This window comes from Carcharodon carcharias, chromosome 6 (assembly GCF_017639515.1).
Source record: "Carcharodon carcharias isolate sCarCar2 chromosome 6, sCarCar2.pri, whole genome shotgun sequence".
Taxonomy (NCBI): Eukaryota; Metazoa; Chordata; class Chondrichthyes; order Lamniformes; family Lamnidae; genus Carcharodon; species Carcharodon carcharias.
Window position 1 is genome coordinate 94967240 of NC_054472.1, and position 21026 is coordinate 94988265.

Genomic DNA, 21026 nt, shown 5'->3' on the forward strand with positions numbered 1-21026 from the left:
TCTCTCACCTCATCACCAGATGTACAAGTCAGTTGTAAGATTTATCTGATTTGTGTCTCTCTCCTTTATGCCTTTGAGATCCGTCTGCCTGAACTCTATCTTATAACATCGGTCTGCACTGACCTTCATCTCTGTCCTGTTGATTTCTCTCACCTTTTTATTTCTCTTACCTGTTCTTAAGCTCTCTGTCCTTCTACCCATTTCTGTCCATTATAGTGGGAATCTCATGCCATCTCTTGCTTTTTTCCCCATTGATAATTATCTCCGTCTTGGTGTCCTATCTTTTCTCAATATTTGTCTTCAATTTTCTTCTCTCTGTGCCCTGCTTTCTCTTTGTTCTACCCCATCCCTCCAAATGTGCCCATCTAACTGAAAACAAAAAGCACCTGAAACTTGCTGGGAAGGATATGATTGTCTGAGAAATAGTATAATTTAATTCACAGCCAACAATCGAAATAGCGCTTTTCAGTGACAAGAGTCAGGAAGGGCAGCAGCAGAGAAGCAGTCCCATATTGTTCTGCAAAGCCAAAACTTGGAAAGGAGTGAGTCCGAAACTGAGGAGCCCAGGAGATTTAGCAGGGTTACGGAATAGGCCTCAGAGAAATAAATCCATGGAAATAAATTTTAAATTAAGAGCAGGCTATCAAGTAAACAAAATTTTAATGAAAATACATTTTAAGTGAAATGGAAACAGGGTTTGGAATGAGGAATGGGATTAGAAGACTAATTTCTAATAACAGCTTTTGATCATCTGACCTAATATTTCCTCATGTGTCTCAGTGTCATATTTTGATTCACTCCTGTGAAGTGCCTTGAGATGTTTCATTTCAATAAAGGCACTATATAAGTTGTATATAAGTATGTAGTAGTAGGCCTGTAAACTAGCATTTCAGAATTATCATAAAAGTAGTTAATTAAAGAGAGACAGTAATCAGATATGGTTAAGGCAAGCTTAATTTTTATTAATTAAATAAAGCCAGAATTTTTCACCAAAAAAAACCCCTCATTTGACTTGCAATTTTCCTTGGAAGTGAAGAGGCATGGTCCAGTCCTTGACTGCTTCCACTCAGTTCCCAGGCTGCTTAAATTGTAGACAATCCAAACATCTCAACAATTTACAGTATACTTGTGCTTATAGTGATGGCTTTTGGTAATTGCATTTAAAACAATGACATGTGAGCGGCCTGATTTGATTTAGGGATATGCCTGCTGCTGATTAATTCTACCACATTTAGATTACAATAGTTTTTTTTTTACATTCAGCTACACCAAAAGAATCTGGCTTTGAAGTTAATAATTAAGGTTATCAGTTAGTTAAATTTCTTTAGTATTAAGAAAATGCTCCTGTCAGCTAACTATGGCAGATGGAGTTACAAAGAATTTACAGCACAAAACAAAACAGGCAATTCGGCCCAGCTGGTCCAAACCAGCATTTATGCTCCACACTCACCTCATCCCACCCTACTTCATCTAACCATATCAGTATATCCTTCTATTCCTTTTTCTTTCACATTATCAGCTTCTGTTTAAATGCATCAATGCCACTCACTTCAATCGCTCCAAGTTCCATATCCGAACCACCCTCAACAACTTGTATTTATATAGCATCTTTAACATAGTAAAACATCCCCAAGGCACTTCACAGGAGTGTTATGAAACAAAATTCAACAGCAAACCATGTGGGAGATATTAGGGCAAATGATCAAACATTTGATCAGAGGTATGTTTCAAGGATTGCTTTAAAAGGAGGAAAGAGAGGTAGACAGAAGGGGAGGTTTAAGGAAGGCATCACAGAGCTTAGTGTCTATGCAGTTAAAGGTACGACAGCCAATGGTGGAGCAATTAAAAACGGGGATACTCAAGAAGCCAGAATTGGAGAAGGTCAGATGACGGTTGGAGAGCTGTAGGTGGTTACAGAGGTGAGAAGGGCAAAACCACAGAGGAATTTGAAAACAAGGATTACAGTTTTAAAACTAAGGTGTTGCTGAAAGTGCAGTGCAAGTGCAGGGGTGGTAGGTGCACAGGACATGGTGAGAGTTAGAACACAACAGAATGAGTTTACAGAGATTGACCAGGAATGCACTGGAATAATTAAAGTCTAGGGCTAACTAATGAGGGTTTCAGCAGCAGTTGAGCTCAGGCAGAGCAGAGTTGGACAATGTTAGACTTAAAAACAGGCAGTCTTCGTGATACTGTAAATGTGTGGTCAGAGGGTCATCTCTAGATCAAATATGACACCAAGGTTGCAAAGTCTGGTTTAGCCTCAGGCAGTTGCAAAAGAGTAGGATGGGGTCAGTGGCCAGTGAATGGAGATTTGGCAGGGCCTGAAAATAATGGTTTCTGTCTTCACAATGTTTAACTGAATCCCTCGATTGTTTAAGGCCTCAACATTCTCAACCCGAGAGAAAAGAAACCAATTTTATGCATCCTGTCCTTGTGATTTAAACCTTTTAAGATACATTTCTGATGAATCCATGCTGCACCCCCTCTCCAAGGTCGAGGTATATTATCTGAAGTTTAGTGACCAAAGCTGGATGAAATACTCCAGATGGGTAAAGGAGTTTCACCAAAATTTATTATTGAGTTTATTGCAAGCTTTTTATTTATGGTCCGAGCTTAGGCCTCTACACCAGTGGAAAAATATTCTCGACATCTACCCCATCAAACCTGTAGTTTTAAAGACCTCTGTAAGATTACCTCTCAGCCTTTCTTTTCCCCAATCTGTTCAGTCTGACCTGATAGTTATAACCCCTCAGTTCTGGTATAACCCTTATTTTTTTTTTTTTGCTGCATCTCCTTTGCTTCTATATCCTTTTTGTATACAGAGGTCAGGACTGTGCAGTATTTAAAATGTGAAGTCATCCACCTTAGATCAGAAAAAGACAAATTAGAATTGTTTAATGGCAAGATCAGTAACTGTGGAGAAGCAAAGAGATTAGACCTGTCCATATCCATAAACCTCTAATAGATGGCGTACAGGTACAAAAATGTAATCAATAAGGCATTGGAATGCTAGTCTTTCTTTTAAAAGGATTTTGATTAGAAACTAGAAGTGATGTTTCAACTGATGCTTGGTCAGGCCCCAGCTGGAATACTGTGTTCCGTTTTGGTCACTGAACCTCAGGAAATATATATTGACCTTGGAAGAACTTATAGCATGGATTTATCATTATACCAAGATTTGAAGGGTTAAATTGAGAGGACGGGATGCATAAAGTAGTTTGTATTCTCTTAACTAAGCTTGAGGGGGACAATCTAATCTAGGTCTTTAAAATTAAGAAGAGATTTGAGAGGTTAGGTACAGAGAAACTAGTTCCATTTGTGGGGGAATTCAGAACAAGCGGGTGCGATATTAAAATTAAAGATAAGCTATTTAGGAGCGAAATGAGAAAGCACCTATTTTTACACTAAAAATAGTGGAAATCTGGGCTCCCACCCCAAAATATTGTGGTTACTGGGTCAACTCAGATTTTCAAGACTAAAATCAATGGCTTTTTGTTAGGTAAGGATATCAAGGGAGATGAATCAAAGGCGGATGAATGAAATTGAGGAAGAGATCAGCTATGATCTGACAGTGAATGTTAGCCAAAATAGGCTCAAGAGTCTAAATGGCCTTCTCCTGTTCCTATGTAATTATGTTGCCTTTGCTGAAATTTACAAAATGACATCTTCTATCATTTGTATTCAATCATACTTAAAGCTTCCAATTATTTTTACTCATCGGCATATTGTTTTCACTGTTTCAGGACACAGAGAAAATTGCACTTAATTTTTCCTTTGCATATCAATAAACCATTGTTATAGTAAAGAATTCAAAAATACCCGAGTGGTTTTGCAGAGCTCGAGTCTGTCCATCCTCAGTAGGAGTAATCAGATCCCATATAAATCCTTTGATCTTTTCATCTCCTCTGTAATGGTTCAAGCAGTACACAAGGATAGTACGGCAGATGGTCTCCACATCGTGTTCTGTCAACTGTCGTTTAAAACGTCCATGTGACAGTATATCACTCCATCGGCCCCAACTAAGGGTAAAAAATGTAGCGATAGCTTTAGTCAAGTAAACTTTTGTGAACTCTTTGAAATTCAATAGTTAGCTTATACATATAGCCAGATATCTAGGCCAATTTTGCTGATAAAGCAGCTATTTTGAAAGAGAAAGCCAGATGGAAAGGGAAAGAAAACATGGTGAGCAAGGGTAAAAGGGACCAGGGGGAGGAAGGAATGGGGGATCGGGAGAAGAACAAGCAAGAAGAGAAATTGAGGGCGGGTGGCGGTCCGGGGGACACTGAGGCAGAGGGGAAGGAGAGAGGGAGAAAGGGAGGGAGAAGAGAGGGAGGGGAGGAGGGGGAGGGACAGGGAGAAAGAGACAGGATGAGGAGGCAGCACCTCTTCAAATAGCACCATGAGACTTATGTTTTAAAAACATCAATCTGTGTAGCATGGGGTCTCGAATTAACGTTTCGCTGACATATGGTACCTTTGACACCACAACGCTCCATTCATACCGGCCTGGGGTGCCAGTGTGATTGTGTGCTCATTCACATCCACAGTAAGGCTTCAATCTGCAACCTCCAACCCAATTTACATGATAAGCTTAACATAAGCTTTGTCTGGTTGATGTGAAGTTAATTTTATCTGAATAAACCTTCCCATGAATTTGTTTGCCCAATTTGTTTCATTTCCATCCCAATATGAACCTATTGTCCAACACAAATGTCAAGTTTCTGTGACCAAAAAATGATAGAATAACACCAGTTTATACCAATCTAAAGCGAAGTATGAATTGGGCCAATAATTGTACAATTGATTACTTGGTATAGTACACTTGCAGAATTACGTTTCTTGCTTTTAAAGTACAAGGCTACATTGGGCCCACCACATAAAAATTAAGCCTTGCAAAAATCTTGCAGTTTCAAGATGGCAATGTCCATACTGCATAGCATGAAAACTAGTTAAATATCTTGTCCCATTACAAGATCCGCACAGATTCTTGGGTTCTTTTCTAAGCAAAATATTATGTTCTCTCACGTGCAAGAGCGGATTGAGCCAGTGCAAATACTCGTGTCAAATTGATGTCCTGTGATCAATGTTGCATGTCAGTGGCAGATGCACAAAACATTTGGCGTGAGATCCAGTTGTAATTGAGATCAGCAGTGTACTTGTCAAAGTAGTTCATTTGATTTGACTGTACATCTATCTGCCCACAAAATGGGTGGAGGGAGGGGCGCAGGAAGCTGCTTGAGACCCCAACACTTGCTTCATAACTGACTAACTTTGGATTTGCTCTCCTGTTGTCCCCCTTCTTCCTCAGGCCACTTATAAACATTTCTACAGCTCCTTGTGCTGTGTAAGGGGGCTAGGCGGGTGGGTGTGTGGTTGCAGGTGGCCGGGTTGAGGGTGGTGTGGGACGGTGGATGGAGGAGTGAGACGGGCTGGTGTGCAGGGGGTGAGTGGGTGTGCGGGCCGGTCGGCGATGTGAGGAGAGCGGGATGGGGCGGTGCGAGCGGGATGGGGGGGGGAAGGATGAGCGGGATTGGCGGGGGGAAGGACGAGCGGGATGGGTGGGAGAAAGCAAGCAGGATGGGGATGACGGGTGGGGGGAGGGACAGGGGAGGGCAAGCGGGCCAAGGGTAGGTGGGGCAGGGCAGGGCGGGTGGGTGGTGGGGACAGGCCGGGCGGGATGTGGGAGGCGGGGAGGGCGTGCTGGGGGGGGGGAGGGGGGGGGGGGGGGGGGGAGGGCGGGATGGGTGAGGGAAAGTGGGTGGGAGGGAGGACGAGCAGGATGGGTGGGAGAAAGTGAGCGGGATGCGGATGACGGGCGGGGGGAGGGCAAGCGGGCCGAGGGTAGATGGGACGGGGCGGGGAGGGCGAGCGGGATGGGGGAGGGCGAGCGAGATGGGGGGAGGGTGGCGCGAGGGAAAGTGGGTGGAAGGGAGGGATGGGGGGGGCAGGATGAGCAGGATGGGTGGGAGAAAGCGAGCGGAATGGGGATGATGGGCGCGGGGAGGGTAGGTGGGACGGGACGGGGAGACTGGGCGGTGGGGACGGGGCAGGGCATGTGGTGGAGATGGGGCGGGGCAGGGCGGGCGGACAGGCGGTGGGGATGGGGCGGGGCAGGGCGGGTGTTGGTGGTGGGGCGAGTACAAGCGGGATTGGGGGGCCGGGGGAGGATAATGGGGATTGGGGGAGGGCTTGTGGGGAGGGCAGGGGGCTCGTGGGGAGAGGGCGAGAGACAGTGAAGGCGGCAGCGGCGGGGGTGGGGAGATAGCAAAGGGGATGGGGGAGGGAGGCGAAATGGGTATGGGAGGGCGGGGGGTACTGTGGGGGAAGGCAGTGATTGGGGGGGCAGGGTGAGCAGGATGGGGCAGGGCAGGCAAACAAGGGCGATCGGGATGGTGGAGCGGGGTCGAGGGAGGACAAGGGGGATTGGTGGGGGTGGGGGTGGGAGGCGGTGGTGGTCTTGTGGGGAGGAGGAGGGGTGTGGGGGGCCGAGGGTCAGGCGTGCCTGAGGGGCGGGCGGGTATGCATGAGGGTGTGTGTGTGTGTGTGTGTGTGTGTGTGTGTGTGTGTGTGTATGTATAGTGGTGTGAATGTGGGGGGTGGGGTGTGCGAGAGAGCGAGTGCATTTGCATGTGTGCGTGTACGAGGGGTGAGAGTGTGTGCATGGGAGACAGTGAACATATGAATTAGACGAGGTCGGCCACTCGGTCCCTTGAGTCTGCTCTGCTATTCAATAAGATTATGACTGATCTAAATATAACCTCAACCCCACATTCTTGCCTACCCCGATAACCCTTCACCCCTTTGTTAATCAAAAATCTATCTAGCTCTGCCTCAAAAATATTTTTGAAGACGAGTGTTCCAAAGACTCACTGCCCTGAGAGGAACAATTTCTCATCTCTCGCTTAAATCAGCAACCCCTTATATTTAAAAAGTAACCTCTAGTTCTAGATTCTCACACAAGAGGAAACATCCTCTCCACCTGCACCCTGTCAAGACCCCTTGTTTCAATTAAGTCACCTCTTACTCTTCTAAATTCCAGTGGATTCAAGCCTAACCTGTCCAGCCTTTCCTCAAAGGGCAGCCCACCAATTTCTGGTATTAGTCTAGTAAACCCAACTGCTTCTAACGCATTTACATCTTTCGTTAAATAAAGAGAGCAATACTATACACAATACACCAGATGTGGTCTCACCAATGCCCTGTACAACTAAACCATAACCTCTCTACTCTTGTAATCAATTCCCCTCACAATAAATGATAACATGCTATTAGCTTTCCTGATTACCTACTGTACCTACTAACCTTTTGTAATTCATGCACCAGGACACTCAGATCCCTCAATCTCAGAGCTCCTCAACCTTTCACCATTTAGATAATATGTTCATTTTCTATTCTTTCTGCCAAAATGAACAATTTCACATTTGCCCAAATTATACTCCATTTGCCAGATCTTTGCCCACTCACTTAACCTATGTAACTTTGTAGCCTCCTTACATCCTCGTCACAATTTATTTTCCTACCTATCTTTGTGTCATCAGCAAATTTAGCAACCATTCCTTCGGTCCCTTCATCCAAGTCATTTATATAAATTGTAAGAAGTTGAGGCCCAGTAGTGATCCCTGTGGCACACCACTCGTCACATCCTGCCAATCAGAAAAAGATGCATTTATGCCAACTCTGCTTCCTGTTAGCTAACCAATCTTCTATCCATGCCAATATGTTATCCCCTACACCATGAGCTTTTATTTTCTGCAATAACCTTTGATGTGGCACTTCATCAAATGCCTTCTGGACATCTAAGTACAGTACATCCACCAGTTCTCCTGTATCCATAGCACATGTGACTCCTTCAAAGAACTCCAATAAACTGGTTAAACATGATATTCATTTCACAAAACCATGTTGACTCTGCCCGATTGCCTTGAATTTTTCTAAGTGCCTTGCTATAACATCTTCAATAATAAATTCTAACATTTTCCCTAAGACAGATGTTAGGCTAGCTGGCTGGTAGTTTCCTCCTTTCTGTCTCCCTCCCTTTTTGAATAAAGGAATTTTATTTGCTATTTTCCAATCTAATGGAACCCCAAATCTAAGGAATTTTGGAAAATTAAAACCAGTGCATCAACTATTTCACCAGCCATTTCTTTCAAGAACTGAGAGTGAAGTCCATCCAGACCTGGGGATTTGTCAGCCTGCAGCCCCAACAATTTGCTCAAAACCACTTTCCTGGTGTTTGTAATTTTCCCCAAGTTCCTCCCTCCCTACCATTTCCAGATTTACAGCTATTTCTGGGATGTTATCTGCGTCCTCTATGAAGCAAAATGCTTGTTCAATTCATCTGCCATCTCCCTACTTTCTATTATCAATTCCCCAGACACACTCTCTAAAGGGCCAAGACTCACTTTGTTAACTCTTTTCTTATTTAAATATCTCCAGAAACTCTTAGTATTCGTCTTTATATTACTAGCTAGCTTTCTCTCAAACTCTAATTTTTCCCTCCTTATTAATCTTTTTGTCATTCTTTATATTCTTTCCAATCTTCTGACCTGCCACCTGTCATTGCGTAATTATATAATTTTTCTGTAAGTTTGATGCTGCTTGAACTTTTCAGTTATCCACGGATGGTGGGCCCTCCTCTTGGAATTTTTCTTTCTCATTGGAATATATATATTGTGTATTCTGAAATATCCCTTTAAATGTCTGTCGCTGAACTGCTATTGACATATCCCTTAATTTCATGTGCCAGTTCACTTTAGCTAGCTCTGCTTCATGCCCTCATAATTGTCCTTATTTAAGTCTAAAATACAAGTCTCGGATGCACTCGTTTCACCTTCAAAATGAACGTAAAATTCAATCATATTATAATCTCTGCTACCTAGGGGTGCCTTCACTAGGAGGTTATTAATTAATCCTACCTTGTTGCTCAATACCAGGTATAGCATAGCTGCTCTCTGGTTGGCTCTGGGACGTGCTGTTCTAAGAAACTATCCCGAAACCATTCTATGATCTCATCTACGTTATATTTGCCCACCTGACTTTTACAGTCTATATGTAGATAAAAATTCTCCATGCCTATTGTTGTACCTCCCTGGCAAGCTCCCATTATCTCTTCTTTTATACCCTGTCCTACTGTGTAGTTACAATTAGGGGGCCTCTACACCACTCCCACAGGTGACTTCCTGCCTTTATAATTCCTCATCTCAACACAAACCACTTCTGAATCCTGGTTTCTTGAACTTAGGTCACGTCACCCCTCTCTAAAGTGCTAATACCATCGTTAATTAACAGAGTCACCTCGCCAACTTTTCATAACTTCCTGTCCTTCCTAAATATCAAGTACCCTTCAATATTCAGGTCCCAATCTATGTCATCCTGTAGACATGTCTCAGTAATGGCTATCATAATGTACTTATTTATTTCTATTTGCGCCATCAGTTCATCTGTTTTGTTTTGAATGCTACCTGTGTTTAGAAGCAGAGACTTTAGTTTTGTCCTTTTATTTTTGTAGCATCTAGCCTTACCTGCTGATTTACTCTTAGAATTCTACTCTCCACCACTTCCTATCACAGTCTATTATTTCCCATATTAATATTCACGTCTCTTGCTTTGTCTCTACTCTTTGGTTTAGCACATCTGGGTGTGAGTGCATGTGTACGAGGGGCATGAGAGTGTGTGAGTATGCTTGTGTGAGAGAGTGAGTGTGTGTACATGAGGGGTGTGAGAGTGAGTGTGTGCGCGCACACGTGAAAGGGATGTGTGCATGTATGTATACAAGGACATGTAAGAGCGAATGAGAATTTGGGACTGTACACCGGGGCTGTTGAGGGGTTGGGCAGGCGAGCGGCTGAATGGGTGAAAGGTCGGGCAGGTGAGAGTGAGAGTGCGAGCAGACGAGAGCGCAGGAGTGAGGACTAGCGTGCATGTGTGTAACAGAAGGTGTGTGTGTAAACTCGAGAACGTGTGGGTGAGTGGGAATATGTGTGAGTGTGTGTGCACACAAGAGGGCATGGGTGAGAAGGAGTGTGCACACGAGGGGGCATGGGTAGGTTGGAGTGTGCAGTTGGGTAGGAGTGTGCGCAGGTGGGTGGGAGTGTGTGCATGGACACCCAAGAGGGCGCAGGTATGTGGGAGTGTAGGTGTGCGCACGAGTGCGAAGGTGGGTGGGAATGAGAGTGTGTGTGCAGGCACACAAGAGGCCCGCCAGAGTGTTTGTGTACAAGGAGAGTGTGTGTGTCAGCGTGCGAGTTTGCATGTGTACATGTGGAGTGTGTGAGAGTGAGAGAGAGTATGTGAGAGGTGAGAGAGACTGTATACGAGGAGTATCTGCGTGCATGCGGAGTGTGCGAGAGGGAGAGAGCGTGCGCGCCCATGCATATGAGAGAGAGGGGGCGGGGGAGGGGGAGAGGGAGAGAGAGAGTATGCACGCGCGCGCCCCCGTGCATGTGGGATGTATGTATGTGAGAGCGACAGTATGCGAGAGCGAAAGTCTGCGTGTACACGAGGGTGTGTGTGTTAGTTCGCGGGAAAGGGTGCGTGGGAATGTGAGAGTGCCTGCATGCATGTGTGAGTGCCGGCGCGCACGCGCGCGAGAAAGAGAGGGAGGGAGAGGGGTGTATTTGTGTGCGTATCTGAGTGTTTGTGCGTGAGAAAGAGAGAGGTTGGACAGGCCTGCACTAAACTGCTGACCAAAACTTACTTCCTGGCTTCCTTGTTGGTTGACATTGTTAACGATTCTCTATCTTTCAGACCTGCTGTCATCACCACTTTCCTCAAAAAAACTAACACTTGACCCTTTCCTCCTTGCTAACCACCAACTCACTTCCAACCTGTCTTTCCTTTCCAAAGTCCTTGAACCTGTTGCTGCTTGCCAAAACTGTCCCAACCTTTCTGGGAACTCCCTGTGTGAATCACTCCAACAGTACGACAATACTGAAATAGCTCCCACCAAAGTCACAAATCACATCCTATGTGACTGTGACAAAGATAACCTATCCCCTCCACGTCCTCCTTGACCTGTTGGCAGCATTTGACAGTCAATCACGCCCTCCTCCAATGTCTCTTCACCAATGTCCAGCTGGGTGAGACTGCCTAGTTCCTATTTTCATCTGTTCAGTCGTAGCCAATAGAATCACCTGGAATTGCTTTGCTTTCCATTCCTGTACTATTATCACTGGTAACCCCTTGGCACTGTCCCCCAATGCTCATTTGCCTGGTGCAACTTGGCAACATTATCCAAAAATGCACTGTCAATTTCCACATGCATGCCAATGAATCCTAGGGCTGCCTCACCGCTTGTCTTGTCTACACCATGCATTATACCACTTTTGCTATCTTCTCTAACCCCATATATGGATGTATGTTGTATATGCTTCTTTTATTTACTGCATCAACCATCCTACTCCAATTTGCCCTAAGTTTTGGGGACCAGACTCAAAGCTCACTGTAAACCCATCCACTCGTCTATCTTGAAAAACTTCAACACCTGCCTCTTGGAGGTGGCTACTGACAGCATCGTCAAATTCTTCTACTACTGTTGACTGTCCAATCTGCTTCTGTAAAGTGCCTTGGAGTATTTACTGTATTAAAAGATGTTCCTCTGATCTAGCATTGGGGATGTGAAATTTGCTAACCAGGAAGATACCAAGCTTACTGTATAGATCTACTGAAAAAGAACTGTGATTAGTTGCTTTAGCAATGTGATAGAAAAGATATGGGTTTTCATGAGATTCAGAAATATGATGTTTCTTCAGTTCTCAAACCACTAATTTCATTCTACAATTTTGGTGCATTTCTACCACAAGATTATTCCTTGTGAGCCCCAAAACAGCAGCTTTGTTTTTGCCCACTGCCAGCAAGTAACAGAAAATCTAGGTTCCAGTGTAACATTACATTATTACCAACCTTTAAAGCATCAATGACCGCCTTTCCTTGAAACAAGCTACAGTAAAACTGACAGTTTTGAAACAGCCCTGAAACAGTTATACGCAATGCAGTTTGGTACAGGTGTCATAAACTGCAGGTACATCTAACAAATTAAATAGTTGGGAGATTGTGGCAAAAATGGGAGGAATTACTCCCCATCTCTTAAGAAACATTTCTGTGGGCACATGCAGGGATTTGGGCTAAATTAGGTTGTTAAAATATTTTAAATTTGTTTCAAGAATTGTCACAGTGATACTGAAGCACTTTTCCATCCTCCTATTCATGGAGATATTCTTCTCCATCTCTTGCTCTCTCAATTCACACAAGCAGTCTGCTCACCAAGCTCTCCCTGAATGCCTTTCCAAGCAAGCATGATTCATGATTGGTGCTGTGAAGCTATAGCCAAAGCAAACTTCATTGTGGGTTGTATTCACAGATCAATTCACTACAAAACAAAACTTACCACTTTGTCCTTGTACTACACTTAGCCTCAGTTCGAATACAGCATCGACCTTTGGTCCCTTTGCGGGATACTGAAACCTTCAAAAGGGTGCAGAGGGCCACAAGCTTGATTACTAATTTAAAATGTTTTAGCTATACAGATAGGCTTAAAGAGCTGGATCTGTGCATGTTAAAAAACTTAGACTGAAAGATGATTTGATCAAGGTTTATAAAATAACGAAGGAAGTAGTGTGTGTTTACAATTATAGCAACTGGATAGATTAGAGTAGAAGTGGTCACATTTACAAGCTGCCTAAGAGTGGAACTGGGTTGAATATTAGGTGGTTCTTTTCCAAGGACAGAAATTTACGCTGAGCGCGCAGGCGCTTGCGAGTAAAATGATGCGAGATATTTGGTTGGCTGGTGTGCACGAAAGTCAGCAGCGCACCCGCTGACAATTAACAGGCCTATTAGGACCATTAAAGTAACGATCAACTGAAATTTTTCACTACCTGTCCGACCTTACGGTTGGCGGGCAGGTGAAAAGGCCAAATGGCCTTTGGTTTTTTTTTAGGAAACCTCATCCACAGGTGGGATGAGGTTTCCAACAGCACTTAAAAATTCAATAAAGAATTTTAAATTTCATTCATAACATGTCCCTGCTCATGTGACAGAGTCACATGATGGGACATGTTTTTAACAGTTGTAATTCTTTTTTGTGTTTTTAAATCTTCAGCTCCGAGGCAGCTTTGTGCCTCAGGGAGCTTTCATTGCTCGCACTTGCGCACACTTCGGCGCTTGCCCCCCTCCCACCCCGGCAGCACTGAGCGTTGTAGCATGTGTTGCATGCTGGCTGGCCATTTATTGGCCAGCCAGTGTGAAATCAATGCCAGGGCCCGATCGCGGGCAGCGGTCAGCTTCACTACTGCTATCCGGCCCACCCATAGCACTCGCCCAACATGGTAAAAATTCTGGCCCAAGATAACAGCGGACCAGTGGGACAGTAGTCAACTTGTGGTTATCACTGATTTGCTGTATACTTTAAAAGAGTTAGTTCGACTGGTTTCTGGCTGGGGTAGTGATCAAACCATAGCACACATCAGGGTCAATGTGGTCCCCTCAACAAGTTTTGATCACCTAAAGGGTCCAAACAGCAATCTTCTAGATTTTGTTCCCCTAGTTGGTTTATCTGATTTTCTCCTCTCCCAACCTAATACATGGAAACAAAAGAGGAATAGGCCATTTAGCTCCTTGAGCCTATTGTACCAGTGAGATTATGCTGATCTATGACCGAAAACATACTTGCCTTTGCCCCATATTCCCTAACAACTCTGGCAAACAAAAACCTATCCTTCTCAGTTTTAAAATTAACTATCAAGCCAGAATTAACTGTTGGATGTGGAAGCATGTTCCAAATTTCTATTACCCTATTCTTGAGGGAGTGTTTTCTAGTTTGTCTCCTGTAATGCCTGGCTGTAATTTTCGACTGTGCCCCCCCAGTCTCAAATTCCCCAACTAGAGGCAAAAGTTTCTCCCAATCTATCCTCTTTCTCAGTATATTGAAATCTTCAATCAAATCAGCCCCATACCTTCTAACTTCCAGGGAATACAACTCTAAGTTGTGTAATCTCTCCTTCTGGCTTAACCATTGGAGCCCAGATATTATTCCAGCAAATCTATGTTGCACTCCCTCAAAGGTACATATTTACTTCCTAATGTGTGGTTCCCAGATCTAGTCTCAGTGCTCCAGCGAGGTACAGTTGAAACATGACTTCCTTCCCCTTGTATTCTAGGTCTCATAACGTAAAGGCCATGAGCCTTTTTGATTATTTTCTGTACCTGTTCATGACATTTTAATCACCTATGTACTTGGATCTCCAAGTTTCTTTGCACCTTCACAGTATCTAGGTTTTCACTATTATATCCGTTTTAAAGTACAAAATGGATGAGCTCACATTTGCCTATGAAATCCATTTGGCAAAGTTTTGCCTATTTACAATTTATAAATATCTCTTGTAATTTTACACTTTCTTTTACACTGCTTACAATGCTACCGATCTTTGTGTTATCAGAAGATGTGGTTATGTGGCTTTCTATCCCATCATTTATATTGTTAATGAATAAAACAAATAATTAGGGCACAGATCCTTGTGGGATGCCACTAGTAACATTTGTCTCCTTCTGGATAGCCAATTTCCTAATTTGTCTTCAATTCACGTGCTTCAACTTTTGCAAACAGTTTCTTACAAGGGACTTTAATAAATGCTTTTTGTAAGTCCATATAAAAAACATCCATAGACATTCACCTGCGCACAGCTTTAGTCAATTCTTTAATCAGATTTGATAAGCATGACCTACCCTTCACAAATTGATTCAGGTTCTCTCTGAGCAGCTGAAAATTTAAGGTGGGGTCACCCTGTCCTTAATTATAGTCTCTAGCAAATTCTCAACAGCTGTTACGCTAACTGGTCTGTAGTTCCTTGGTTTTCCTCATTCATCTTTCTTAGATAGTGGAGTGACATGCAATATTTGGAATGGTTTCCAAATTGAGAGCTTTAGAAGATTGTTAGGGCATCTACAAATGTTCTCATCTACTTCTTTTAAAACACTGGGGTGTAAACGGACTGGCCCTGAAGATTTGTCCAGTAGGACCAGTAATTTCATTGCTTTGTGTGGGTATTGTGATGCATAAGGAATCTCAACTAAATGGGATAGGCTCAATGAACCTATTGGTCTTTATGTTGTGTTTTTAATATTCTCATACATTTGAATGGAAGGTTGAGAGTGAGAAAGTGGGGAACAGGTAAGTAGCGGGAGAGGTGGAAGGGAGGGAGAGGGCAAGATGCTTTTTGTGCACTAGATTTGTACTGCTTGGCCTAAAATTTATAGCTCATGTTAGGAGCATAGGACCATCTAGTCCTGCCATGCATGTGTGGATCACTATATTTTGCAGTACGTTTGGATGACCTGGGCAATAGAGGGAATTTTAACACTGCTAACTTTTGGCAGTATTAAATGCACCTTGAGTGCATACAACTGCCAAATTGCGCAAGCAAATAAGTGAAGTTTTGTTACACCTCATCCATTGTCGCATGAGCAATCTTCGTGCCTGCTCTACTCTACCACTACCCCAATACTATCATACTCAGTTCCACACCATATGAACTAAGCTAAGTGGCAGTAGTCTTACAGGTACCTAAGACTTAATCCAGTATAAGAGAATATATAAATAGAGAACCACTCAATTTGAGGAGGAACAGCTTACATACATATCTGCCATATTTGAGCTCTGAGAAGGATAAAATGACATTTTTTCTAACATACATCTTTGATGAAAATGAACTAGAGCAACATGTCACAGAATGACAGGTTCAAATTCACACATGCAATTTAAAATTTCAACTGGGTCTTCAGAGAAAGTACTTCCTCAGGAGAAAGTGAAAATTGGGATAAACAGTTGATTGAACTCCTAGTTACGTTGCTTTAAGAGAAGCGCCAAAGTCTTAGAAGCAGGTTTTGTGGATTCTCAATAAATTCACAGTCAGAAAATAAAGTACAACTTGAGAGTTATCAGAAAATTTACACAAATATGTTCTGCCATTTACTCACCCATATACCAACAGGTTCTTTTCTACTCTAAAACACTCGGTTCTTGGATAACCGTGGGACCTGTCTTGTGGTCTACGGGGGGGCTTTCCAGTCTTTTCTTCAGACTCACTCTCCAAATCTGAAAATTCCATTAGCTCATCTTCCTTAATAGCATTGTAGTGTCTTGTCTGTTTTCTTACTCTTGGTGTATCAATCACCAAATTGTTCTATAACAGAACAAGTACACATGAGCAAAAACACGTTTATATGCTTTTAACACAATTCACATGACAACATATTGCTTACCCTTCCATTTATTGCATCAATATCCAATTCAGCTTTCTTTGCCCACTTTTGCCAAAAGTTGGGATCATCAAGGGAAATATCTGTCCTATTCCCAGAAGCTACAAAGCTGGCCTAAAGAGATTTATACAAAAAAAACTCTCATTGGTTAGGAGAATTTATTTCATAAAGACTATTACCAAATATCTCAATGCTGAGTACATTGATGTACATATAACAATATATGCATACATGCTTGTACTTGGTTAAAGATAGTCACCTTTGCAAAAGTGGAACCTTTTCCTTCAGATTCTATAGTAATTGTGTGAGTACGTCTCAAGAGAATCTGGTCAATGTCTTCCTCACAGAATTTTGACCCTTCATCCTCTTCATCCATCAGTGCCCCATATGCTCCTTTTCTAAGAAGATCCTCAATCTCCTTCTTAGATAGCTGCTGAACCTGAATATTTTGCACAATTTCAATATGGATCCCAATATTAAACGCAATTCATTTATAAATCAAAAAGCCAGATAAATTTGCTGAATTTGAGCTGACTACAGTATGTATAAATACACATACCCCATTGGCACTATTTTCTCTTCCACTCATGGACTGTAGAACAGCTTTGTCCAATCCAAGTTTCAGACTTGCCTTATCAAACATCTCTCTTTCATAAGAGTTCCTGGTTATTAATCTGTATACTTTCACTGCTTTGCTTTGCCCAATTCTGTGACATCGAGCCTGAGCCTGAGGGATAGAAAACTCTTAAGTAGGCAGCATCTTATATTAAATTACTGTACCTTCCGTAAATATAACTGAAAACAGAGTCAATATAGAAAACAACAGACAAATCTCACCTGGAGGTCATTTTGTGGGTTCCAATCAGAATCAAAGATGATACAAGTGTCTGCAGCAGTGAGGTTAATACCCAAACCCCCAGCACGAGTGCACAGCAGGAAAACAAAACGATCAGAGTCAGGTTTAGAGAAACGATCTATTGCTGCCTGTCGAAGATTTCCCCTCACACGGCCATCAATACGCTCATACAGATGTCTGGAAAACAATTTTCAGAAATAAAAAATCCAAAGCATGCTCGTTTTCAGCCAGTTAAAGTTTTCAGTTGCCAAATTTGTGCAAATATTGACCACAATCAAAAATCCCCAGCTCCTTTATTAGTACATAATGGCCGGATCACTAAACAAATTAGGATGAGAAATATGTTTTAGCATATCAAGGCTCAGCCAGCCAGACAGACTCCAGTCTTTCAATAGTGGGGATTAGCCTTCTGGCTCCCGAGAGCTTCCTCCAAAACAAGAGAAGTTTCCCGTCTGAATTGGTGATCAAAACTAAATATCACACTCGAGGTGTGCCACAGCAGTATTTATTTTGACATGACATTCTCTACTCGTATGCTATTCATTTGGTTAAAGCTAAGCTTGCTTTGTTGGTTACAGCACTACAGCACTCATACTAACAAACACATCTACCACCACCCAAAGATGTCTTTCAACTTCAATTAAGAATTTTGACAACCAAAGTGTACTTATAAGCCCATGTTCTCCCTCTACATGGAGTACTTCATACTTTCTCATTATTAAATTTCTTTTGCCATTTCATCCACCTCATTTTGTACTGTTCACAGAATCAACTGATATCTTTAAATTTTCCCAATTTGCATTCAATTTCTGATTTCAAGTTGAATCTGAGATTGATTTCCAGTTTAAAAAAAACTTAACTTTCCAGATAGGCTTTAAGATCTGGGAATATTTACTTTAAAGAAGTACAGACTCGGCCACTTTGATCGAAGTTTGTGAAACAGAGACTAGATTGTGTTATATGATCAACTTATTTCAACTAGGTAGGTGATTGAGAGCCAAGGGTTGCACTTAGAAGTTATGCAAGTGCAAAACTAAGTTGCATGTTAGGCAGTTCTTCCTTACCAAAAGAATACGATGCCTGTGAACAGGCTGCCAGCTCAGAGGTGAACAGTGATTCATTGTATTTCTTCAAGGAAGAATAGAATTTGCTTCTGACTGAATCAAGAGATCAAATCATACAATAGGTAGGCACACTATTAACATATATCAGGGTTAATGTAGCCTCTTGGATTTTTTTATATCATAAAGGGATCAGGGAGGAATTCTCCCGATTCCACCCCTCTGCAATTGGTCTGGGCTTTTAACCTGCTTTTCTGCCTCAACTGGGAGATTACATAGCCCTGGGTGTGCGAGGAATGTCTGTACTATAATGCATGATGCACCACAACCACATAAGGCAGGATAGATAGATCAGTTGGTCTTCTCCTAACATTTCCTTATGCTTGTATGGTGTGCAGAGATTTTCTCTCATGACTGGCACAGCTATACAATCTTTGGAAATTCATATCAAAATCCTGGGGGTTACCATTGACCAGGAACTGCATTGAACCAGTCATATAACTATTGTGGCTAGGAATTCTGTGGCAAATAACTCACCTCCTGACTCCCCAAAGCCTGTCCACCATCTACAAGGCACAAGTCAGGAGTGTGATGGAATACTCTCCACTTGCCTGGGTTAGTGCAGCTCCAACAACACTCTAGAAGCTTGATACCATCCAGGACAAAGCAGCCCACTTGATTGGCACCCCTTCCACAAACATTCACTCCTTCCACCACCAATGGACAGTGGCAGCAGTGTGTACCATTTACAAGATGCACTGCAGAAACTCACCAAGGCTCCTTAGGCAGCACCTTTCAAACCCACAACTGCTGCCATCTAGATGGACAACGGAGCAGGCACATAGGAACACCACTGCCTTGAAGTTCCCTTCCAAGGCACTCACCATCCTGACTTGGAACTACATCACCGTTCCTTTACTATCGCTAGGTCAAAATCCTGGAACTCCCTCCCTAACAGCACTGTGGGTGTATCTACACCACACAGACTGCAGTGGTTCAAGAAGGCAGCTCACTATCACCTTATCAAGGGTAATTAGGGACAGGCTGAGTCAGGGGTGTCCACATCCCGTAAATGAATTTTAAAAGCCCTCAAATTTATAACCAAACAGCAAACAGAGTATTATTTTCTATTCTTGGAGAAAATACCTCACCATCTTGTGCAAGTTAAGAACAGCACATCTACTATTAATAGTAACTTCCATAAACCTATGCCAGAATATACTTGGCTAGGTGTTAGTGGGGTGCTGGCAGGGTGGAATGAGAGAAGAAAGGAAAACATACATCTAAAACCTAAGCGGGAGTTAATGGTTTTGGTATAATGTTACATCTCATTTTGTAATCAGCTGGATAATGTGCCATTCCTCAGCCAAGGCAGCAGGCAGGCAACCTGCTCCCAGCACTCATCAGCATTACCTGAAACAGCTGCTGGTACATCCAGGGCAAGCCAGGAAGCAGTTCTTTCCATGATATACCACCTCAACAAAGCATTCCCTAGTAGCCTAGCCAAAATTGAGAAATCACAGAGGGGCATCACAGTACAAATATGCGCTGTAGAAATTTTGCCTATTAATCTTACGGAGTATTTTAACAGTATATTTAATTTGATTTGTAGAAGGGCAGATTATTTTGCAAATAGGGTGGATGTAGAAATGAAAGGTCCCAGAAGTATGCCAATGCATCGTACTACATCATGCAAATGGAATTACTGCGAGTTTGGAGGAATGAAATTTTAAATTTTAAGGGTTAATCTCTTATAGACAACTGCTGCTTGCAATTTGGCATTTTATTTAAATTTACTGTTAAGTTTTAAGCTTCTTAGAGACTTGGGCAGGCTAATCAAGCTCTCTGCTGGACCAGGAATTGAAAAGCTGCACGGCAGAGCTGAATTTTGAAAACATCCAAGAGTGACATCACAGGAGAAACATAAGTTCATCGGTTGGTGAGAAACTGCTGTTAGGGAGGGTCTTCAAGTAGCTGAAAATTAGAAAAACACATTCTTTTTAAAAGAAGGAACTACTTAGATTTCTGTAAGAAGCACAAGCAATAGGGAAGTAAAGTTAAGTCAAAGCCAGGTAAAATAAAGTAGTACAAGTAAACCAATGTAAAATAAAGTTAACATATGGGAAATAAATTGAAGCCATTGCAGGACAGCTCAGTCGTGTGGAATGTGTGTCCTGTAATATGTGAAAAGTCATGGACGATACCAATGTCCTAGACAACTACATGTGCAGGAAGCGTCACCAGCTGCAGAACTTTGAGCTACGGGTTTCGGAGCTTGAGCGGTGGCGGGAGTCACTGTGGCGCATCTGCAAGGCTGACAGCTATGTGGATAGCACATTCAGAGAGGTGGACACATCACAGCTTAGGAGCCTGAAGGCAGAAAGGGAATAGGTGATCGTCAAGCAGTCCAAGAAAATTAGGCAGGTAGTTCAGGGGTCCCACTCACCAGTTGGTTTTCCAGTTTGGATGCCAGTGAGCATGTTGGTTCCTCAAGAGAAGTGCAGTCAGAGCCAGGTTTATGGCACCACAGGCAGCTCTGCTGTGCAGGAGGAGAGGAAGAAGAGGGAAAGCACAGTAGTGAAAGGGGATTTGTTAGTTGGGGGAGGCGATGGCATAGTGGTATCATCACTGGGCCAGTAATCGGAAAACCCAGAGGTAATGCTCTGGGGGCTTGGGTTCGAATCCCACCACGGCAGGTGGTGGAATTTGAATCCAATGAAAATCTGGAATTAAGAAAGTCTATTGACTGTGAAACCATTGTCATAAAAACACACCTGGTTCACTAATGCCCATTAGAGAAGGAAATCTGCCGTCCTTACCTGGTCTAGCCTACAAGTGACTCCAGACTCTTA

The 21026-nt window shown here is 42.9% G+C and overlaps 1 protein-coding gene across 3 annotated transcripts in view; it reads right to left on the reverse strand.

Moving 5' to 3' along the window:
- The window catches only part of chd7 (chromodomain helicase DNA binding protein 7), a 273969-nt gene that overhangs the window by 59686 nt on the left and 193257 nt on the right, over positions 1-21026 (reverse strand). For all 3 annotated transcript variants that reach the window (XM_041189422.1, XM_041189420.1, XM_041189421.1), the window contains exons 17-22: positions 17095-17290; positions 16817-16984; positions 16517-16696; positions 16261-16371; positions 15976-16181; positions 3823-4022 (exon numbers count right to left, since the gene is read on the reverse strand). In XM_041189422.1, coding sequence (XP_041045356.1) covers positions 3823-4022; positions 15976-16181; positions 16261-16371; positions 16517-16696; positions 16817-16984; positions 17095-17290 — 1061 coding nt within the window. The remainder of the gene's footprint in view (positions 1-3822; positions 4023-15975; positions 16182-16260; positions 16372-16516; positions 16697-16816; positions 16985-17094; positions 17291-21026) is intronic.